The 18,811-nt window shown below is 35.8% G+C and overlaps 2 protein-coding genes across 2 annotated transcripts in view; one reads left to right on the forward strand and one right to left on the reverse strand.

Moving 5' to 3' along the window:
- Window positions 1–18,811, reverse strand: part of LOC308690131 (NACHT, LRR and PYD domains-containing protein 12-like) — a 263,008-nt gene that overhangs the window by 195,532 nt on the left and 48,665 nt on the right. The window lies entirely within an intron of this gene.
- LOC308690133 (uncharacterized protein) lies at window positions 98–5,495 on the forward strand. The gene is made up of 6 exons (XM_081364431.1): window positions 98–551; window positions 1,015–1,086; window positions 1,312–1,386; window positions 3,536–3,649; window positions 3,774–3,848; window positions 5,187–5,495. The coding sequence occupies exons 1-6, from the start codon at window positions 146–148 to the stop codon at window positions 5,420–5,422; spliced, it is 978 nt and encodes a 325-aa protein (XP_081220557.1). The 5' UTR covers window positions 98–145; the 3' UTR covers window positions 5,423–5,495.

An 18,811-nucleotide genomic window follows, 5' to 3' on the forward strand; every position in this document is an offset into this window, starting at 1 on the left:
CTACAAGAAAGCGAGCACAAATGCCATTAATGAGGATATTTACAGTACTTTGTCACCGCTGGAAAAGGAGTTGAGCAAGATATTAACTCGCATAGAAATCAGGGGCAAAAGAGGAAAAAAAGTTCCCGTTTTCTTGACTGAGAGAATGAAGGAGTCAATTAATTTGTTGGTCCAAAGGAGAGAAGAAGCTGGCGTACCTGCTGAGAATCCTTATCTGTTTGCAAGACCTGATGCGATGACAAACATACGTGGATGTGACTGCCTGCGAAAATATGCAAAAGAAAGTAAAACCGAAAACCCTGAACTCCTAAGATCAACAAAATTAAGAAAACAGGTCGCCACACTCTGCCAACTCTTGGACCTTACTGAACAAGAGCTGGAGCAAGTTGCAAGGTTCATGGGTCATGACATAAGAGTTCACTGTGACTTTTACAGACAGACGGACAAAACATTCCAAATTGCCAAAATAAGTAAGCTTCTGTTTGCAATGGAGCAAGGTACTGAAACCCTAAGAGGGAAGAACCTTGACACACTCCGTCCTTCAGTAAACGGTATGTATGCACTATGTATGTTTATTGCTGGTGCACTGTTTACTTTTTGGGTGGGGCTATGCAATCTTCTTGGCCGTAACACTGGTTTAACGTGTCATAGAAATGTACTTTCACATAGACCAAGGGCTGTTCACAGACAGAGCTTAGCATAAGTCAGGCCATAGTTCAATTAGGACATTTGAGTAATTTTTTTATAAACATGCTTAGGAAAAACATCACTGCTGTGCATCTTAAGACAGAACAAAGGCTCTGGGATGTTTTAAGATTAGTCCGTGCAAGTTGCTTTCAGTTGAATCAGCTCAGATTTACATTTTAGTCTAGGACTAGGCTTAAATCTTGTCTGTGAAATCAGGGGAAAACGTGTAATTAATATATGTAGCTCACTTAATCAAAGTTACTTTTGTACTTCTGAGTTTTGGACCAAGATCAAGCACTAGTATTTGATTTTTAAAATCCATTATAGGTGAAAGTCCTTCTGTCTCACAGAGACAAACAAAAAAAGGAAGGCCGAAGAGAGGAAAAGAAGCAAATGAAGGTATAATTTCAATTTTAAATTTAATACTTGTCCATATAAACAGTAAACTTGTCCAGTAAATGTGACATTAATTGGAAGCACCTTTTGTAAAAAGGTGGAAAAGTCTAACTAGTAAAATGTGTATACGTCACAGTAACTACTAACATGAGTAATCTTACTCCTATAAATGATCTCCTCCACTGCATCAGCCGCATCATGTTCTTCATGTCACTTTTTGTTTTTCAGACACATGTTCTGAGCTCTTCTCTCCTCAGAAAGCCCCGGAGAGATGCAGTGAGGATGAGGGTTCAGATACAGCAGGTGAGTTTAAGTTTCTCCAGTCTCTGTGTACAGTGCAGAACCACACTAGATTCTGAACACAATCTCATTTCCACTAGATTCTAAGCCACAACAGTAGTCTTAGTCTAAAATATAGGCACAAAGTCTGAGCTGTTTGAACTGAAAGAAACTTGCACTGACTGACCTTTTAAAATATGCCCGTGCCTTTGTTTGTCTCAAAAAGCACACCAGTAATGTTGCTACTGTTACCCAATCCTTACTAGTCTCAAACATCCTCAATGGTGACACGTCGACGTCACTTCCCTGGTTTGGGAAAAGCAGGTAAAAGTCCACCTACTACGTCTGTGTGCATGTCAACTTGTGATGTGGGCGGAGTCTCGTGACATCACCTTGATTAAAATATAAATAATTTTTTTTTTCCTGAAGTAATAACAACTTAGTTTCACAATGTTTTTTTGTGAAATTGTTTTATCAACAAAATATCATTGCATTCGTCGTTAGATGCATCGCTTTCTGACAGGAAGTTGACATGCACACAGACGTAGTAGGTGGACTTTTACCTGCTTTTCCCAAACCAGGGAAGTGACGTCGACGTGTCACCATTGAGGATGTTTGAGACTAGTAAGGATCGGGTAACAGTTGTTTTTAATACACTCATGGTGGACTTAATTTTTTTTCCAATGCAGCGTTTTGTGGGTACATACCCTATTTACACTACTGTAGAAAATTGGTAAGATTACTTGCACATTGAGTGGTGCAATTTACCAGATCCATCACATGTACCATGTACGGCAAACTTAAAAATACTGAGATATTCAGCTGAGCTAAGTTACTAATGTTATCACTCCTGTTACTAATGTTACTTAAAGTGCCTTTCTAATTACTCTGTCTGACAAGTAATTTAGATACTCCATAAATAACTTAATTATTCAAACTGTTAATTACATCTTAAACTCCCTATAAACCTTAAAGCATACTTTTTTTTATTGTCTAACTCTTTATTCTTTCAAAATAAGAACAGGGAATAGTTAAGTAAAACAAAACAAAAAAACAACACTAAAACTTAAACATTTTAATAAAAAAAATTAACTTCTTTGGTTAACAAATAAACTTTTAAACTGAGTAATTCTAACATTCTAGCATTGAGCCTTTTAGAGTAATGAGTATCATTTAATTTCATATGCACTGATAAACTGTACATGTTTTTGTACAATAATTTACCTGCTCTTAAAAAAAAAAAATTTTGTGCTGTCATTCATGCACGCATGCTTTTTTTTTTATTAGCACACAGTATATAAATAATATTCCAATGTTTTATATACTAATTTCTTATTGCCTAGCTCATTATAAGCATCAACATCTGATCTAAACATTTCTAGACGCTCACATTTTAGTTGTTCAGGGAAAGCTCAACTACTAAAATCTATACAAGTTTGTGAAAACAGGTTAACTAAAAACCTGTCATACAGCAATATCTTGACCTCTTCTTTTTGGTATTGCCGTTCAGGAAGACCCATTTCATGATGATAATTTCTATTTTCTTAATTATAAAGTGTAGTGCTGTTTTTAAACTTGTAGTCAATCTATAATGTATTTGTCTAAAATCATTGATTAAAAATAAGTTGGTTCATTCTGCACTTTTCTCCTGTTTTTAGAGGTCCAATGAGTCCTAATAGAATTTAGAAATTGTGTAAATAAATGTCATTAAAAATGTATCTTATCTAATCTTGATGTCAGGCAGTGTTAGGTTTGATATGATGTTTGAACGAGGCTCAGGCGTTATCTGAACCGCTTCATAAGACCAGTTCAAACGCGTCTTAAAATACTCCACCATTAATGCTCATAGAGACTGGAGAGAGTCTGAGGTTTATCTGTGTACTCGCAATAAAAACTGAAATAGTGTGTTAGTAAATAAAGCAGCTAGCACTTTCTGCTGTCTCTCCTCTTCTTCTGTGAACGTATTTGTGCTGGAGAGAGCATTGTAAATATAAATCAAAACTAAACACTGTTTTATTTCATTTGTTAATCTGTTAATTGAGTAAAATATCTCATGCATTTTTGTGCATGAAGTCTGTTTACAGAAAGTCTGCTCTTTAAGGACTGTTAATCACTCAGTGCTTCAGTACTGAACATCCCACAATCCCTGAGCTTCACTGTTTGCCTGTTTCAGATCGAGAGCAGGCCAAGAAGCTCTCCTCATCAAAGAGGAAAAGAGTGGCTGAGCTCTTCTCTCCTCAGAAAGCCCCAGAGAGATGCATTGAGGATGAGGGTTCAGATACAGCAGGTGAGTTGGTGTTTGTGATGAAGTCCAGGTAACCATAAACACTTTAGTGTTGTCAGCTGTCACTATCAGTGCTTCAGTACTGAACATCCCACAATCCCTGAGCTTCACTGTTTGTCTGTTTCAGATCGAGAGCAGACCAAGAAGCTCTCCTCATCAAAGAGGAAAAGAGAGGGGAAAAGGGCTAAAGGGAAAGCTAAGGGTAAGTTTTTATTATATCTTTGCTCCTAACAATTTTGATAACTGATGGATGTAAAGATTATTAGAACATTTATTTGTCTTTACAGCACCCCTGCCCTCCACATTTAGTATGTCTTCCTTAGCAGATACACCCAATTCAGGTCTTGCAGTCTCTACTAATGAGCTGATGAGTTAATGATTCGTAATGATGCATTGATTATAAAAGTGTTGACCACTTCCATAATGCTTAGGAAAAAAACAACGCCTTTTCATGGCAGGCTTTACATTTTACTTGGAGTTTAAAACTAGTAAAATAGGCCCACGGTTTGAGTATTTTCTTCAAAATAATCTTCAATTTAAATTTATTATTTTAATTGTATTTATATTACTAATAACATTTAGTTTAAACAAAAAACAAGACACTCCTAAAGTATCATGTTTAAAAAACAAACAAAAAACATTGAATAGGACTAGTCTAAAGCGTTTCTCAACTGGTGGGTCAGTTTCTGTTCAGTTTCTTACAAAAACCTATGGTTTGGTGTCTTAGGACATCAGTGTATCGTCACAAGCCGCAGGGTCATTTTAAGTTTGGCATTTTTCAGTGTTTCCTCAAAAATCAAGATGACAGATAATAGGCTAGTTTTCTGTTGATTTGGTTTTTATTTCTTTTTTTTATAGTTCAGCAATTTTAAGTTCAATTCTTGGGTGACTTTTTTTCCATTATTTTTATTTTTTTGCAAAAAAAAAGTCAAAAGCAAAAACTTCTTTACTTATTTATGACCATTTGTTCACTTCATATTTGTTAGTGTTTATGACTAATCCTGTTAATCTACATGCATTAATGCATTAATTATTTATTATTGTTATCATGTGGATTGCTGGCTTGTGGGGTGTGCATGCTATTTACAATCTCCCCAGGTCAGCAGAGTCCCAGAATGCCAGTGGGCGGGGCCTGTGGTGTGGTGATTTATAGCTATTGGTTGATGTCTTGCTCTAGAGGTGGTCACGTGCAGATATATTTGTCCATGTAACGTCATCAATCCCACAGTATCCAAACAAGCTGCGTTTGGCGCTTGATTGATTAAATGCTTTTGTTTGTAATGAGGAGGGCAACTTAAGCTATGAAACTTGCAGAATGTTTTAATGGTACAGAGACCTCTTAAGACTAGTTTGAGCCAGGTTTTTTTTGTTAGTACTGATGCATACTTAACAAATGGAATGAATTGGAACAAATATTTTTGAGGATAAAATTAGGACAAAATACTTTCTCTGACTGTGGACAAGTAAAAGCAGGTTAAGAAAGCTACATTTTGGTCTGTTTTTATTGTTCTGCAATCTGTATTGTCTTTGTCATTTGTAGAGATATCCGGAATAACACTGAGGAAACCATGGAGTGAAGCAGAGAGAAGGGCGGTAAACAAACATCTAGCAAGGTTTGTGGCAGAACAAAGAGTTCCTGGAAAAGCAGACTGCATGAGGTGCCTAGAAGAAGAGAAGGTCCTGAAGGAACGATCTTGGAAAGACGTTAAGAACTTTGTTTACAACACAATTGCTGCGGTGAAACGGAGGTCTGCTTCACGAATCCTTATGTTTTAAAAACGTCTGTGTCTGTGTTCGCCTTCAGTGTTAATTTCTGTGTTAAATGAATAAAACCGAGCTGTTCACTCTGGTTCATCTGCTTCGTCAAATTACACGAATAAAACAGTCTAACAAACGTTTAAGTAGACTGTTTTTAAAATACTTTTTTTTGCATTTCTCTAGTAGCTTAATGGTGACCAACAGGACAATGCTTAATCAATCACTTTCATTTATATAGCGCTTTTAACAATACAGATTGTAGCAAAGCACTGAAAATGACCAAATAGAAGAATAGAGTGATGGTAATGTATAATGACCAGATTAAACTATTTATTCTATCTTAATGCAACATGAAAAAAAAGCTCTGAGTCATTACTGAACTCATGTTTGTTCAGTTAAGTTAAATAATAACTTGGAGATGTTCATTCTAAAACATAAGATAAAAATAATGTACTAATTAATAAAAATATTCTAAAATAATTAAATCTGAAACGGACTCAATAGCGCCCCCCATGAAAATGTCCTCACTCAGGTGGTAAAAAACTGGGTCTTTTCCTTTGTTTTTTAAAGAATCTGAGGTGATAATGTGAATCACAGAGACATCTAGTGTTTAAATCTAGTCAACATTTACCTGTAGATGCAGCAGAAATGGTGGTCCTCAGTTTACAGGTTAATTTACCCGGACCTCACTATGACTGTCAAACAGGAATGTGTGTGTGTGTGTGTGTGTGTGTGTGTGTGAGAGAGAGAGAGAGAGAGAGAGAGAGAGAGAGAGAGTGTGTGTGTGAGAGAGAGAGAGAGTGATTGTGTTAGTATATATATGTGTGTGTGTGTGTGTGTGTGTGTGTATGTGTGAGTGAGAGAGAGAGAGAGAGAGTGTGTGTGTGTGTGTGTGTGTGTGTGTGTGTGTGTGTGTGTCTGTGTGTGTGTGTGTGTGTGTGTGTGTGTGTGTGAGAGAGAGAGTGATTGTGTTACAGTTTTTTACAATCGCTATGACAGTTTTTTCAATACATTTAACAAGTTTCCTAAACTCGTAACGCACTAACACACCTAAAACACACATTTGGCAAAATGGTTAATTTCATGCTCAAAATCACACATTGTAAACTAAACTCCAAAACTAATTTTCAAAATACAATAATACACTAACACAATACACTGTCTAACAAAACACTGCAAACATGTTTCAAAATCAAATAATTATTCAAAACACTAACACATGTTCTCTTCCAACAGGAACATTTAGTCAATCATAACACAATGACAAAAAAACACTATCATCAGCTGAAATTACAGAAACTGCATTATTTTATGTGTCAGGTCTGCCCTTATACAATAGACAGTATATTGTATTGATCATAGATTGTGTTTTGCACTGCAGTTTTTTTTTTGTTTGTTTTTTGAAGTCTCTACATTTTTGTTTTGTTTGTAATGTAAATGCATGCATTTTGTTGTTTTTTTGCAGCAGAAATTCAATACAACAAAATAAATTACCCTTCTTAGAGTAGCTTTATAGAATGTATGGTTTGTGAAAAAAAGAAGACAGAGACAGAATTGCTGCAGTAACGGCTTTATTTGCAACAGGACATTTCTGCAAGATAACAAAAATATGCAATATAGCTGCCATTTACAGTATTACTGTATGTGAAAATACAAAATATACAAACAGAAAAGGCCATCTTCTAATCTGCGCGGTCTTCTGCATTTGTCCACATGTTCTCATCCACATTACACCTGATATCTTCCCTGGCAAGGCATCTTGGGAAGAATCTTTTACAGAAACATGCCTTATCCGCCCCTGGCAGTGTTCAGCTGTGATGTCTTGATATGCAGCATCTTTTGCATAAAGGAGGGACATTTGGTCCTGTGGACTATGGTCAAAAACCTTTCATCTCCAGGCTGAGAAAACTCCTCAATGGAGTTGAGGAAAGGGAAGTAAGGGGCAAGGAAAATGGACATCATCCTCTGATGGGCGTCAAACCAGGCTGTGACTAGACGGGAATGGTGGAATGCCACATTGTCCCATATTTGCATAACTTCAATCAGCTGTTTCTCACTAGCAATGGAATAATGTGAAAATACAAAATATACGAACAGAAAAAGCACCATAATAATAAAAAAAAAGAGTCATCTTCTAATTATTTGCATAATTCAATCAGCTGTTTCTCAGTAAGAATAGAATAAAATACAGGGGATATATTTGTGTTTCAATTAACAATATAAGCAGCTGTTTACCTTGACTTTACTGTAAGGTTAGGTTTAGAACATGATGTTGTCTGTTCTGACATACAGTGTTAAAGCATTGGTAAATTTGGCAGTAAAATCCATTGTTTTGTTCTTGTTTGAGCTTGTGTGTAAAAGAAGTTCAAGCATTTTAAATTTGTGCTAACTATATGCATTTTGTGTTAAAGCAACAATAAATGTGTTAATAGTATAGCTTACACAGACGGATGTAGTGCTAACTGTGTTAAGAGTTTTGGAAAATTGTTAAAAGTATTGAAAAATCTGTCATAGCAATCGTAAAAAACTGTAGTGTGTGTGTGTGTGAGAGAGAGAGAGAGAGAGAGAGAGAGTGTGTGTGTGTGTGTGTGTGTGTGAGAGAGAGTGATTGTGTTAGTGTGTGTGTGTTTGTGTGTCTGTGTGTGTGTGTGTGTGTGTGTGTGTGTGAGAGAGTGTGTGTTTGTGTAAGAGAGATAGTGTGTGTGTGTGTTTGTTTTTGTGGTTTACGAGGACTTTTGACCTGAATACGCACCAGCACTATGGGGACATTTGGGTTTATGAGGACAGAGGCCATGTCCTCATAAATCCGACAGTGTAGATGTCATTTACTGCGTCCCAGAAGCTCCCTCTCAATGTTTGGCGCCATGTCCTTACATACCACAAAACCCTGAAATTTTACCATACACAGTGTATCCCTGATTTCTAGAGTGCGCTCCTGTAGCCAGGTCCTGGTATTACACCCGCATCATCAAAAATTTGCATTTTTTACACAAGTGTATGCTTTGGGGCCTGTGATTAGACAGATCAGTACCGGTAGGTGGGAAATCCCGAAAACAAAATGGCGTCAGTGGGCGGAGCTTCAATTGGCTTTAGTGATTGGTCAGATCTGTACCGGTAGGCGGGAAATCGCGAAGACAAGATGGCGCCAGTGGGCGGAGCTTCAATCAACGCTGCTTGACTGCATACCGTACTGCATACACGTGAGTTACAGATGTGGCCTTTAAAAATGCGCGTCTAAGAGAGAAGAATGCCACGAGCACTTCCGAAATTCTGCGGGATTCTGCGGAAGGGGGATTAGGTGTTGGACGCAGGAAATACTAAAACCTGTAGATGGCAGTCGTGTTTCATGTGGCCATACTTACGACAATACTGTATGTGTGCTCGACATCATGCTGAGCATACTGTATGATATTGAAGTAACATGACAGGGATTCTCGGTGCTTTGGCAGTACTTTGATGTCATACACATGCACGCTTTTTGGCAAGCGTTTGGTTGGCAAAGTTTTCTTTTGCCAGTTACATAAACAGTCACATATTCTTCATAAAAATCCGACTCATAAAAATCCGACTCAAACGCGCATCATTTTTTTTTCTATGTACTTACAGTAGAAGAGACGTGTTGTATGATAACTGAGTCTTAACACAATAATTCGCAAAGACCTTTGAAGAGACCGAGAGCATTTGCGCAATATCATTAACTAGTTTATCTAATTTTACATTTAGTTCCTTTTTGCATCAGAACGTTTTAGCTTTAACATGGTTGTAATGCGCTTTTCTGTATTAGTACTTTTTATATTATCATGTTTCCCTTTATCGATTTCGGTGGGGACGACTCGTCATGGGTCATTGTGTACCCACCATTTTTAACTTCTGTCCATAATAATTTGACTTTTGGTTCGATTTTTTTAAACCGTTTTCAGTGGTTGAGGAACAATATGAGAGAGAAATTTGGTAATCATTGTCTGATCCAACAACAAAAAAAAAAACATTATAATATTCATTTTATTTTATTTTTCGTGTTCGCATTTATGAGGGAAAAAACAACGTGTCAGTTCTCTGTTACGGACGAGCGCCCTGAAAGCGCCACTAAAAGACTGCTTTAAAACTTTCACAGAGACCTCAAACAGAACAGCTGCCTTTCTTTAAATTGAATTTCGTTTTGTATTAATTATATCTTAATTTTAATCAATGTTTCATGAACCAATTGCCTGGATTTATAAGAAGTAAATATAGCAGACAATCACGACATTGGAGGCGCCGGCGAGTGAACTGGAGTTCGTCTCATAAATGAACCGAAACTCAGAGCGCATAATGCACATTCACATTCACAGCGTATTTAGACACATTTAGACGCATTCATAATCATTACTTTTACCGGTTCTTTGTGGCAAGCTTTATGCGTGCGGTCGTGCACTTGAGTGCGGCTATATTACGTAAACGCTCATTATCCTGTAGGCTAAAGTAGTAATTAAATGAATATAAAGGGGAGATTTGTCCACGAATGACTTAAATGAACAACTAAAACTTTTACAGCCCTTACTCCACATATTTTCGAATCAGGCAACAGGACATCTGGGTTGAGCGAGCGACCCTGCGGAATATTCAGAAATGCGCTCTCCACTCACGAGCTCTGATCGGAACAAACCCGAACCACTGTCTGCTGAACTTGCGCAGAAACATCAAAATATAATATTTTCTAAAGAAGAATTTTAAAACTTTATTGGTGGTAGTTGAGAAGAATTCCTCTTTCCATGTCTAAATCAGTTTGAGTGCAATATAAATTTAGGCTATCATATTGTTATTCTTATTATATAAGAATACGTATTTTTTTTACAACATTTTTAACATATAGAGAATATAAGTTTAGCGTGTTGTGTGTATTTCCTAATTATAAGCTTTTGGTGAAATTGCAACAAAACTAAAAGTGCATAAAACATAAAAAACATCATTACTTTTTTAATTCTTATTCACTCTTTGTTTTAGCGATGTTTATAAATATACTATATTTTTGCATTTTGTTGACAAACTGTCCTACACTGAAAAGAAGCCAATGTAATCTTCCTGATTTAATCACGTAAAACACAAGCACCACTCTTCTGAATGATGGTAACAAACCTCCAAGAGTTTGTAAACCATTTATTTGTAAAACATATTTATTGCTAACTTTACTTACAAAAAAACAAAACAAAAAAAAAACTTTTTTTTACAGTGTATAAATAAAACGACATGAAGGAAGTTAGTTCCAAAATGTAATTAATTGCAGTCTTTGTTTTAGCTGCTTGTTTTAGCCACCCCCAGGTCTGCTAATTCTTTGCCAACCCCCAATGCCAATCGATCTCCTCTCAGGGAATCAAAAGAAAACCGGTTTTTCCAGTTTTCACCAGCGTGTGGGCGGGGTTTTAATCCCTTGCAGTTCCTTTGTTTAAATGCTATTTAAGCAAATCTACTATACACGCTTTAAGTTATTTTAAATTAATCTTTATAACTTATAAAAATAAGTTGATATCGTGTAACTTAATTTGACATATGTTGATATAACCAACTGACATTGGCTAGTAGATTAGATTGCATGCAGGAAAAGGCTTATGCTTTGTATTAAGTAATGAGCGTTTAGGCTACTATATAGCCGCACGACCGCACACATAAAGCTTGCCACAAAGAACCAGTAAAAGTAATGAATGCATCTAAATGTGTCTAAATACGCTGTGAATGTGAATGTGCATTATACGCTGAGTTTCGGTTCATTTATGAGACGAACTCCAGTTCACTCGCCGGCGCCTCCAATGTCGTGATTGTCTGCTATATTTACTTCTTATAAATCCAGGCAATTGGTTCATGAAACATTGATTAAAATTAAGATATAATTAATACAAAACGAAATTCAATTTAAAGAAAGGCAGCTGTTCTGTTTGAGGTCTCTGTGATAGTTTTAAAGCAGTCTTTTCAGAGCGCTCGTCCGTAACCCGAGAACTGACACGTTGTTTTTTCCCTCATAAATGCGAACACGAAAAATAAAATAAAATGAATATTATAATGGGTCAGACAATGATTACCAAATTTCTGTCTCATATTGCTCCTCATAACCACTGAAAACGGTCAAAAAATCGAAACAAAAGTCAAATTATTTAGGACTTTAAGTTAAAAGTGGTGGGTACAAAATGACTCATGACAAAATCTGGTGGGTACACCGCACCGTCCCCACCGAAATCGACGCTTATGCTAGTACAATATCTTTGCTTCTGACAAGTTTCTGTAATAAATCCGTAAATCAATCACAAAACGTGTTGATGTGGCGAATACAATTTTAAATGGTCAATTTAAAAAAAGCAGAAACGTGTATAAAACCCGCTTCAATAGTTAACAATATCTGAACTGTGCTCTTTTGCATACTTCTAATTTTCTCATGCACTTTGTCTTGTATTTCTGCAATAGATCTGGCCATAATTGTCACCAGACTAACGTAATTTCTCTGTCATTTCTCTGTCTTTTTATCTCTTTAAAATATTGCTACTTTTAGAAAAAAATGACATAATTATGAATCAAATTATTATGAACAAACAATGAAACTGTGTCAAAATTCGACAACACAAAGAATTATCAAAAGGCGATATAACGCACATTTCAGGTTAAATTATATAAAAAACAGGGAACATTTTGTAAAAACAAAACTGAACAAAATGCGTAATTAAAATAATTGTAGACCTATTATGTTTTACCAAATATTTAATACCACTTCCCCATAATGATGCAATTAATTTTTAAAACATCTGTCAAACTGTCAATCAGATACCTCTTATCTGGCCATTTTTATTTTATTTTAGAAGTCATGACTGTTGATCACCCTTTATATGGATTTTGTGAATATGAATATTTAAAAGATTTACAAACTGTCGGCAAGACCTCAAGCCAACCCCGGACATTCTGCGACTAACGTGGAAAAATAGACAGTTCAATTAAAATATTTATTAATAATGTAATTGTAATGGCAATCAGATGTGCCCAAAATAAATGCAACGCGTTGTGCTGCAACATTATCTCACAAGAACAATCACACAATAAATATCTGCAGGAATTAAGAATCTGGGTAAGTCGCATTATTTAAGCCTTTCATTATGTTAGGATGATTTTGTGTATAAAATAAAAAAAAATACTGCTGGGTTTTTACAGGCAGAGTCACGTGTATTATGCTCACACTAAATTCTCTGTTGCACTTAAATGCGCATTGCATGCACAATCATCTTAATAGTTGTACAAAAAAAGTTATGCGCTGGCAATAACGTCACTTTGCTGTTTTAATAAAAGCAATGTTAAATATTCTGCATGCACTTATCTCCTGGAAACCACAGCAATGACAAAGCATATATAAAAATTCGTAAACGTTGTCCAATACCCCTTCTCGTCTTAAGAACACTTTGATGAACCTTTTGGATTTACAAATATTTTCAAATGTCTGTATAATACAGTACTGTAAATATTTGTGTCTATTATTATTTATAATTTATATTTTATTGTGGATGTTTTCTCACAATCATGACATAATGTGAAGTAAAATGAAAAATCTAATGTAAAGTTGTTTTTTATGCGCCACCTGGTGGATATTCTCATGAAGCGAAACACATTGAGGGAATTTGTAAGTAGCGCCCCCCGAAAGCACTTGCAGAATTCTGCGAGACTGTGCGAGACGAATTGCCGAATGCCGCGGGAGAAAACGCGCGATTTTAAAGGCCACATCTGTAATACAAAATACCAAGTAATTATTATAATTCTCAATAATTTATCGGTTGTGAATTAAATATGTGATGCATAGTGATCATGCAATGAAACGCATTCCTTAAATATAATAAAGTATCAAAATATATTGAAAGCATATAACAAGAAACGTGATGTACAAACTATTATCTCATTAGCTTATAATTATAAGTATAAACACACAGTTTACTCATAGGCGTACATCATAGATGCTAATTTAAATACGTATTTAGATTTTTTTAAGTTTATATTATAATCAACGTGTTAATCAGAGGTGTAACTTTATAGTGATGCGTCACTTTAATTTCCAGTTTGGATAGATAGAAACACCATGTGTGAAGACCTGTTTGAACTATTGCACCTGTTTGAAGCAACTGTTACTGGAAAGGTAAGTTATATTGCTGTTTAATCGCTTGTGGGTCAGTCTGGCTTGTTTGTGCATGTCTTGCAAGATCTTCGCTGCTCGTTTTACAGTCAGAAAGCAGCTGATGGAACGGCGCTAGCATGCTAACGGCGCTAGCATAGTGATTGTCAACAGATTGTCAGCAGAGAATCAGCGATGTTGTCAGTTTGAACTTGTTTTCGATTTCAATAGAATTGTAACTGCAACTTTTTGAACACATAAAATAGTCTATCCATCCTAATAATGCATTGTCATGACGTCTGTTGAAGGGGAGGGGAATGGATATATATTCTATTATATTAATACCACGTACAGTATCCTGACATTTTGCTGTTAAATATGACTGCAGTTCTGCTGGGTATTAAATATATTGTTCAAGATGCCCTCTTATTACTCTTGAATGTAATAACTCTGTACCAATAGAACTGTCAGTCTTAATGTTTACAGAAAACAAACTTGCTTAATAATTTGTCAAATGAAATGCAATATTTAGAATTATTGAGTGTCTTTTTCTGTGACAGCCGACACTTCAGATAATGGCTGAAGTGAAACGGCGAAGGAGAAAGCCCAAGCCTCTGGAGGAGGCCATACAGTTTTCCCTTCTTAAAAAAGACAAAGAAGGGCTTGATGGCAGATTTATCAATGATTCTAAAGGCGAGTTAAATAAGTGAGTTTGTTTCATAAAGCTGTGTCAGATACATTATATGCCATTTACAGTGAGGATTTTACTTTTTCTCTGTTGTTGTGTAGGGAGAGGTGTGTTCAGTTGCACTGAGTTTGATAAGGGAGATTTCCTGCTGGAATACAGAGGAGACCTCATAAGCAAAGAAGAATGTGAGCGGAGGCAAAGAGTATATCATGACGCCCTCAAAGTATTCTTGTTTGAATTTCGTTACGATGGAAAACTCCTCTGGTATGTACATGTATTGAATGTACAGTACTGTGCAGAAGTGTTGGACACTTTATTTTCACCCTGTAAAAAGGTTTTAAGCCAGTTACTTTTATATTTTGCTGCAATGTGTCATTAGGAAATATAATTTTACATTTCCACACATTAATTGTGCCATTAATTGTTATAATCCAGTGAGATTTGTATATGAATGGAGTCTGACAACAGCCGGTGCTCCACACGGAGATCTGATCTCACCATCATCGAGTCTGTCTGGGGTTAGGCTACATGAAGAAACTGCGGCAACATCTCTAAGATGCTTTAAGAAACCTTCCTGTAAATTTAACTGAAAAACTTTGCAAATGTACCTAGACAAAAGCCGTTTTAAACACACAGTGTGATCACACCAAATATTGATTTGATTTAGTTTTGATAAATAAAGTATATTCTTGACATTATTTTTGAAAGCATCCTGACTTTACAGCCCTTTTGCACATGTGCCTAAAACTTTTCATAATACAGTAGCTTTGCAGGAAGGTTTCTTCAAGCATCTTGGAGACATTGCTGCAGTTCTTCTGGATTTAGTTTGTCTCAGTTTTTTCTGTTTCTTCATGTAATCACAGACAGACTCAATTATGGTGAGATCAGATCAGACCGGCTGTTGTCAGACTTGTTGTGATACAGAAATCTCACTGGATTATTACAGTTAATGGGAAAATAAATCTGTGTAAATGTAAACTGATATTTCCTACTGACACACTACAGCAAAATTTATTTAAATAACTGGCTTGGAACAATTGGTAACACTTTACTTGAAGGGGTGTGCATAAGACTGACATGACACCTTGACATGGCAGATGTCCTAAATATGAAGGAGGTTTTATGCATGTTTATGACAACTGTCATTAAGTGTCATTCGCTGAATTATGACATTTTTAATGCAAACATGTTTGAGATGTCTTTGTTATGACAACTTGACAAACCAATACATCATAACCTGTCAGTGTCTTTGTCATGACAACTTGACATTACCAAGACAACATAAATTGTCATAAATATGTTATAAACATGACACAGCAGATTAACTATCAAACTTAAGAAACCACTTAGCTTTATGGGTTAACATTACATTAAACTGTCAGGTGATTGGTTTTGACATTGGCTGTCATGAGGCCATTATAACTGTGTCATGAATCTTAATTTGTCATTAAAATGTTATAATGGCTTCATGACAGCCAATGTCAAAACCAACCACATGACAGTTTAATGAAATGTTAACCCATAAAGCTAAGTGGTTTCTTAAGTTTGATAATTAATCTGCTATGTCATGTTTATGACATATTTATGACAGGTTGTGTTGTCTTAGTAATATCAAGTTGCCATAACAAAGACATCTCACACAATGTCATATTTGCATTAAAAATGTCATAACTGAGCGAATGACACTTAATGACAATTTGTCAAACATGCATAAAACCTCCTTCATATTCATGACATGTGTCATGTCATGATTATGACGGTGTCATGTCAGTCTTATGCACACCCCTTCAAGTAAAGTGTTACCGAACAATTTTTTGGTTTGGGTAATAATAACATGTGTAAGACTTTTGCGCAGTAGTGTATATTTATAATTATATTCAAAATGTGCAAGTGAACATGTCAATTATTAATTAATGCATAATTTAGTGTAGGGCTGCACGATTATGACAAAAATCATAATTGTCGATTATTCCCTTGAAATTGTAATTGCGATTATTAATTATGATTATCACAATTTACATTGAATGATGTTTTGAGTAGTTTGGCCATGGGACCCACATTTTCCCATTGTCATCAAGCTGCGACCCACCTTTTTAGGAATTATATAGGCCTATTATCAGGGTTTCCGTGGGGCATTAAAAAGCATTAAAAGTCATTAAATGGAATTTGCGATAATTAAGGCCTTAAATGGCATTAAAAAGCATTAAATTGTAATCCTACAGGCATTCAATTTTTTTTATGGTTTTGACGAAAATGTTATATTATCAATTTATTTGAATAGTCTTCATGATTAATAATTTTTATTTGCTGTCGTCGCAAAATATGTACGTGTGATTGAAAACACGCGGAAACAGTTTGGTGATTGCCTCCGGCCGGAGCAAAGTTGCGGAGGTGGCGCGAGTAATTTTGGACAGCAGGAACAACAGGAATAACAGGAATAAAACTAGACCAGAAAACTGGGAAAGTGCATGGAAGACAAACAATTTAGAACATGGTTGGTGGTCAAAATAAAGAAGGATTTTGCAGCGTTTGTAAAAAGGTATTTAAATTGGGTAGCTACAATGGGAATCAATGGCGTAAAATCTCATATGTAGTCTGACAGCCACAGGTCGACGGTAAAAGGCAGACAGCAATTAACTATGTGTAGTAACGTTCCCTCATCAGCTCGACATCCGCTGTTGAAGCTCACTTTGCGTTTTTTAACGCGTTAACGCATGAGATTATTTTTGTCCAGTTTAACGCGTTAAAATTAGGGATGGGCATTTTTCAAAAATATTGCATTCGAATATTCGGGCTCATAAAATTCGAATATTCGAATATTCGTTTATTTAAATGACGCGAAAAAGACGTTATTTTTTAATTTTTTTTTGTTTTTTGTTTTTCACCATTTCTGAAGAAGCTTACGATTAGGCAATATACACAACAAGCTTACAATATGTTACAAGTTTTCTTTTAATTGAAAACATTAAACAGTAGGAAAATGTGTAAACAAAAAAAATATAAAGAACAAAAGGATATAAGCTCAAGCAGCGCGAACGAAAAAAAAAACGCCTAATAAAGCAGAGAAAAGCAGATTGCGCCAGTTATCGTACAGAACGTACACATACACTCGAGTCAGCATATGATTATCGTGTTTATATTGTTTCACGTTTATGTTGAGAAAAACAATAATATCCACATGCAGGCGCGCCGCCAGCAATTTCTGCTCGAGTGAGAAAACGCGATGTGCTGACAGACGTTTCAGAGAAACAAAGATAATGGTCTTCTAGTTCTAACAGCACGAAACTTAAAGGAAGAATATATCTCAAAATCATTTTGCTATTAGATAAGTTATCATCTCGGATCACTCGCACTACAGCTGCGCTTACCTGCAGTAGTGATGCAGTGATGGACAGCTGTCTTTCCTCAGTCGACTGCTGTTTGAGTTTCATGTGATTTCTCATTGTGGTGATGATCTTATAACTCCAGATTAATTAATTTGATCAAAAGTAATTCCATTTTGTAAAATCATTTAGTAACCTCATTTTCGACAAGTAATTCCAAACTTCGCGAGGCAGACGACGACATTATGATCAAATACAAACAACTTGTTAAACACGCGCCACAGTGCCATCCAGTGCATTTAATTATAACTGCGAGTTAGTGCTTAGGGATTTATCAGGGATTCACTGCATTTACGACCCGCAAAGTATTACGGCTTCAAAAAAAAAAAAAAAAAAAAAATATTACGGCTTCATAAATTCGATAAAATTCGAATAGTATTTTATTTTTCGAATAATAATTACGGATCGAATATTCGAAAATTCGAATATTCGTGCACATCCCTAGTTAAAATATTTAACGCAAACGCAGCATTCGTTAATTTTTGTCATCCCTTGGGTAGCGTTACATTATATGATCCCGCTCTTATTCATGTAAATGCTTTTAAACGCGCTGCCTGCGAATGTCCTGTCTATGTAACACACACACAGAGAGAGAAAGACGCGCGCCAGATCGTGCGCACAGACTGCGCACCAGAAAACGGTCCTCTTTCGCGCAACGATCAATAACACACAATTTTGCCAAAATGTCTGTTTTGTGAGTATCCTCATAAAATAAGAGCAGTCTTAAATTAGTGAAATAAAGTCTTTAACCCTCTGGGTCCTTGAGATGTTTTGACATGCCCTGACATTTGTGCTTTTTTCAGTTGCTTATAAACATATTAATGGCAAAGGTGTAAATTCACTCTATATAGCACAAACAGGACTTCCATAATATGTGAGCCACATGTATGTACATGTTTTCATTTTTGAGAGAATAATGTTTATGCATGGTTATCGAAAAAACTAAAAATGAAAGTTTCTGAAATAAGGCCACAAAACACATACTAAATATGTGGCAATAAGACTTTTGACTAATGGATTTCATCGCCTAGTGTTTTTTCTTCAAAATGATATGAAAATCATCCTGCCTAATCATTCACAAAAAAACGATACATTGATTTTAGTTTTGTGAAACACTTTTAGTTTGGAAAGCCAATATGCGGATGGGGCGTAAACGCTCCAACAGCATCATGCATATTTAGTAGTTCACACCTGGTGAGACTACGTCCCTCCATACTTAATGA

The sequence above is a fragment of the Scardinius erythrophthalmus genome (genome assembly GCF_964197995.2).
Source record: "Scardinius erythrophthalmus genome assembly, chromosome: 4".
Classification (NCBI taxonomy): Eukaryota; Metazoa; Chordata; class Actinopteri; order Cypriniformes; family Leuciscidae; genus Scardinius; species Scardinius erythrophthalmus.

Excerpts from the sequence above, each read along its gene's own strand:
- LOC308690133 (XM_081364431.1), top strand. The coding sequence starts at position 146 with ATGAAGGAGTCAATTAATTTGTTGGTCCAAAGGAGAGAAGAAGCTGGC. Across the intron at positions 552-1,014 it reads ACTCCGTCCTTCAGTAAACG|GTGAAAGTCCTTCTGTCTCA; the intron begins GTATGTATGCAC and ends AATCCATTATAG. Across the intron at positions 1,387-3,535 it reads TGAGGGTTCAGATACAGCAG|ATCGAGAGCAGGCCAAGAAG; the intron begins GTGAGTTTAAGT and ends TGCCTGTTTCAG.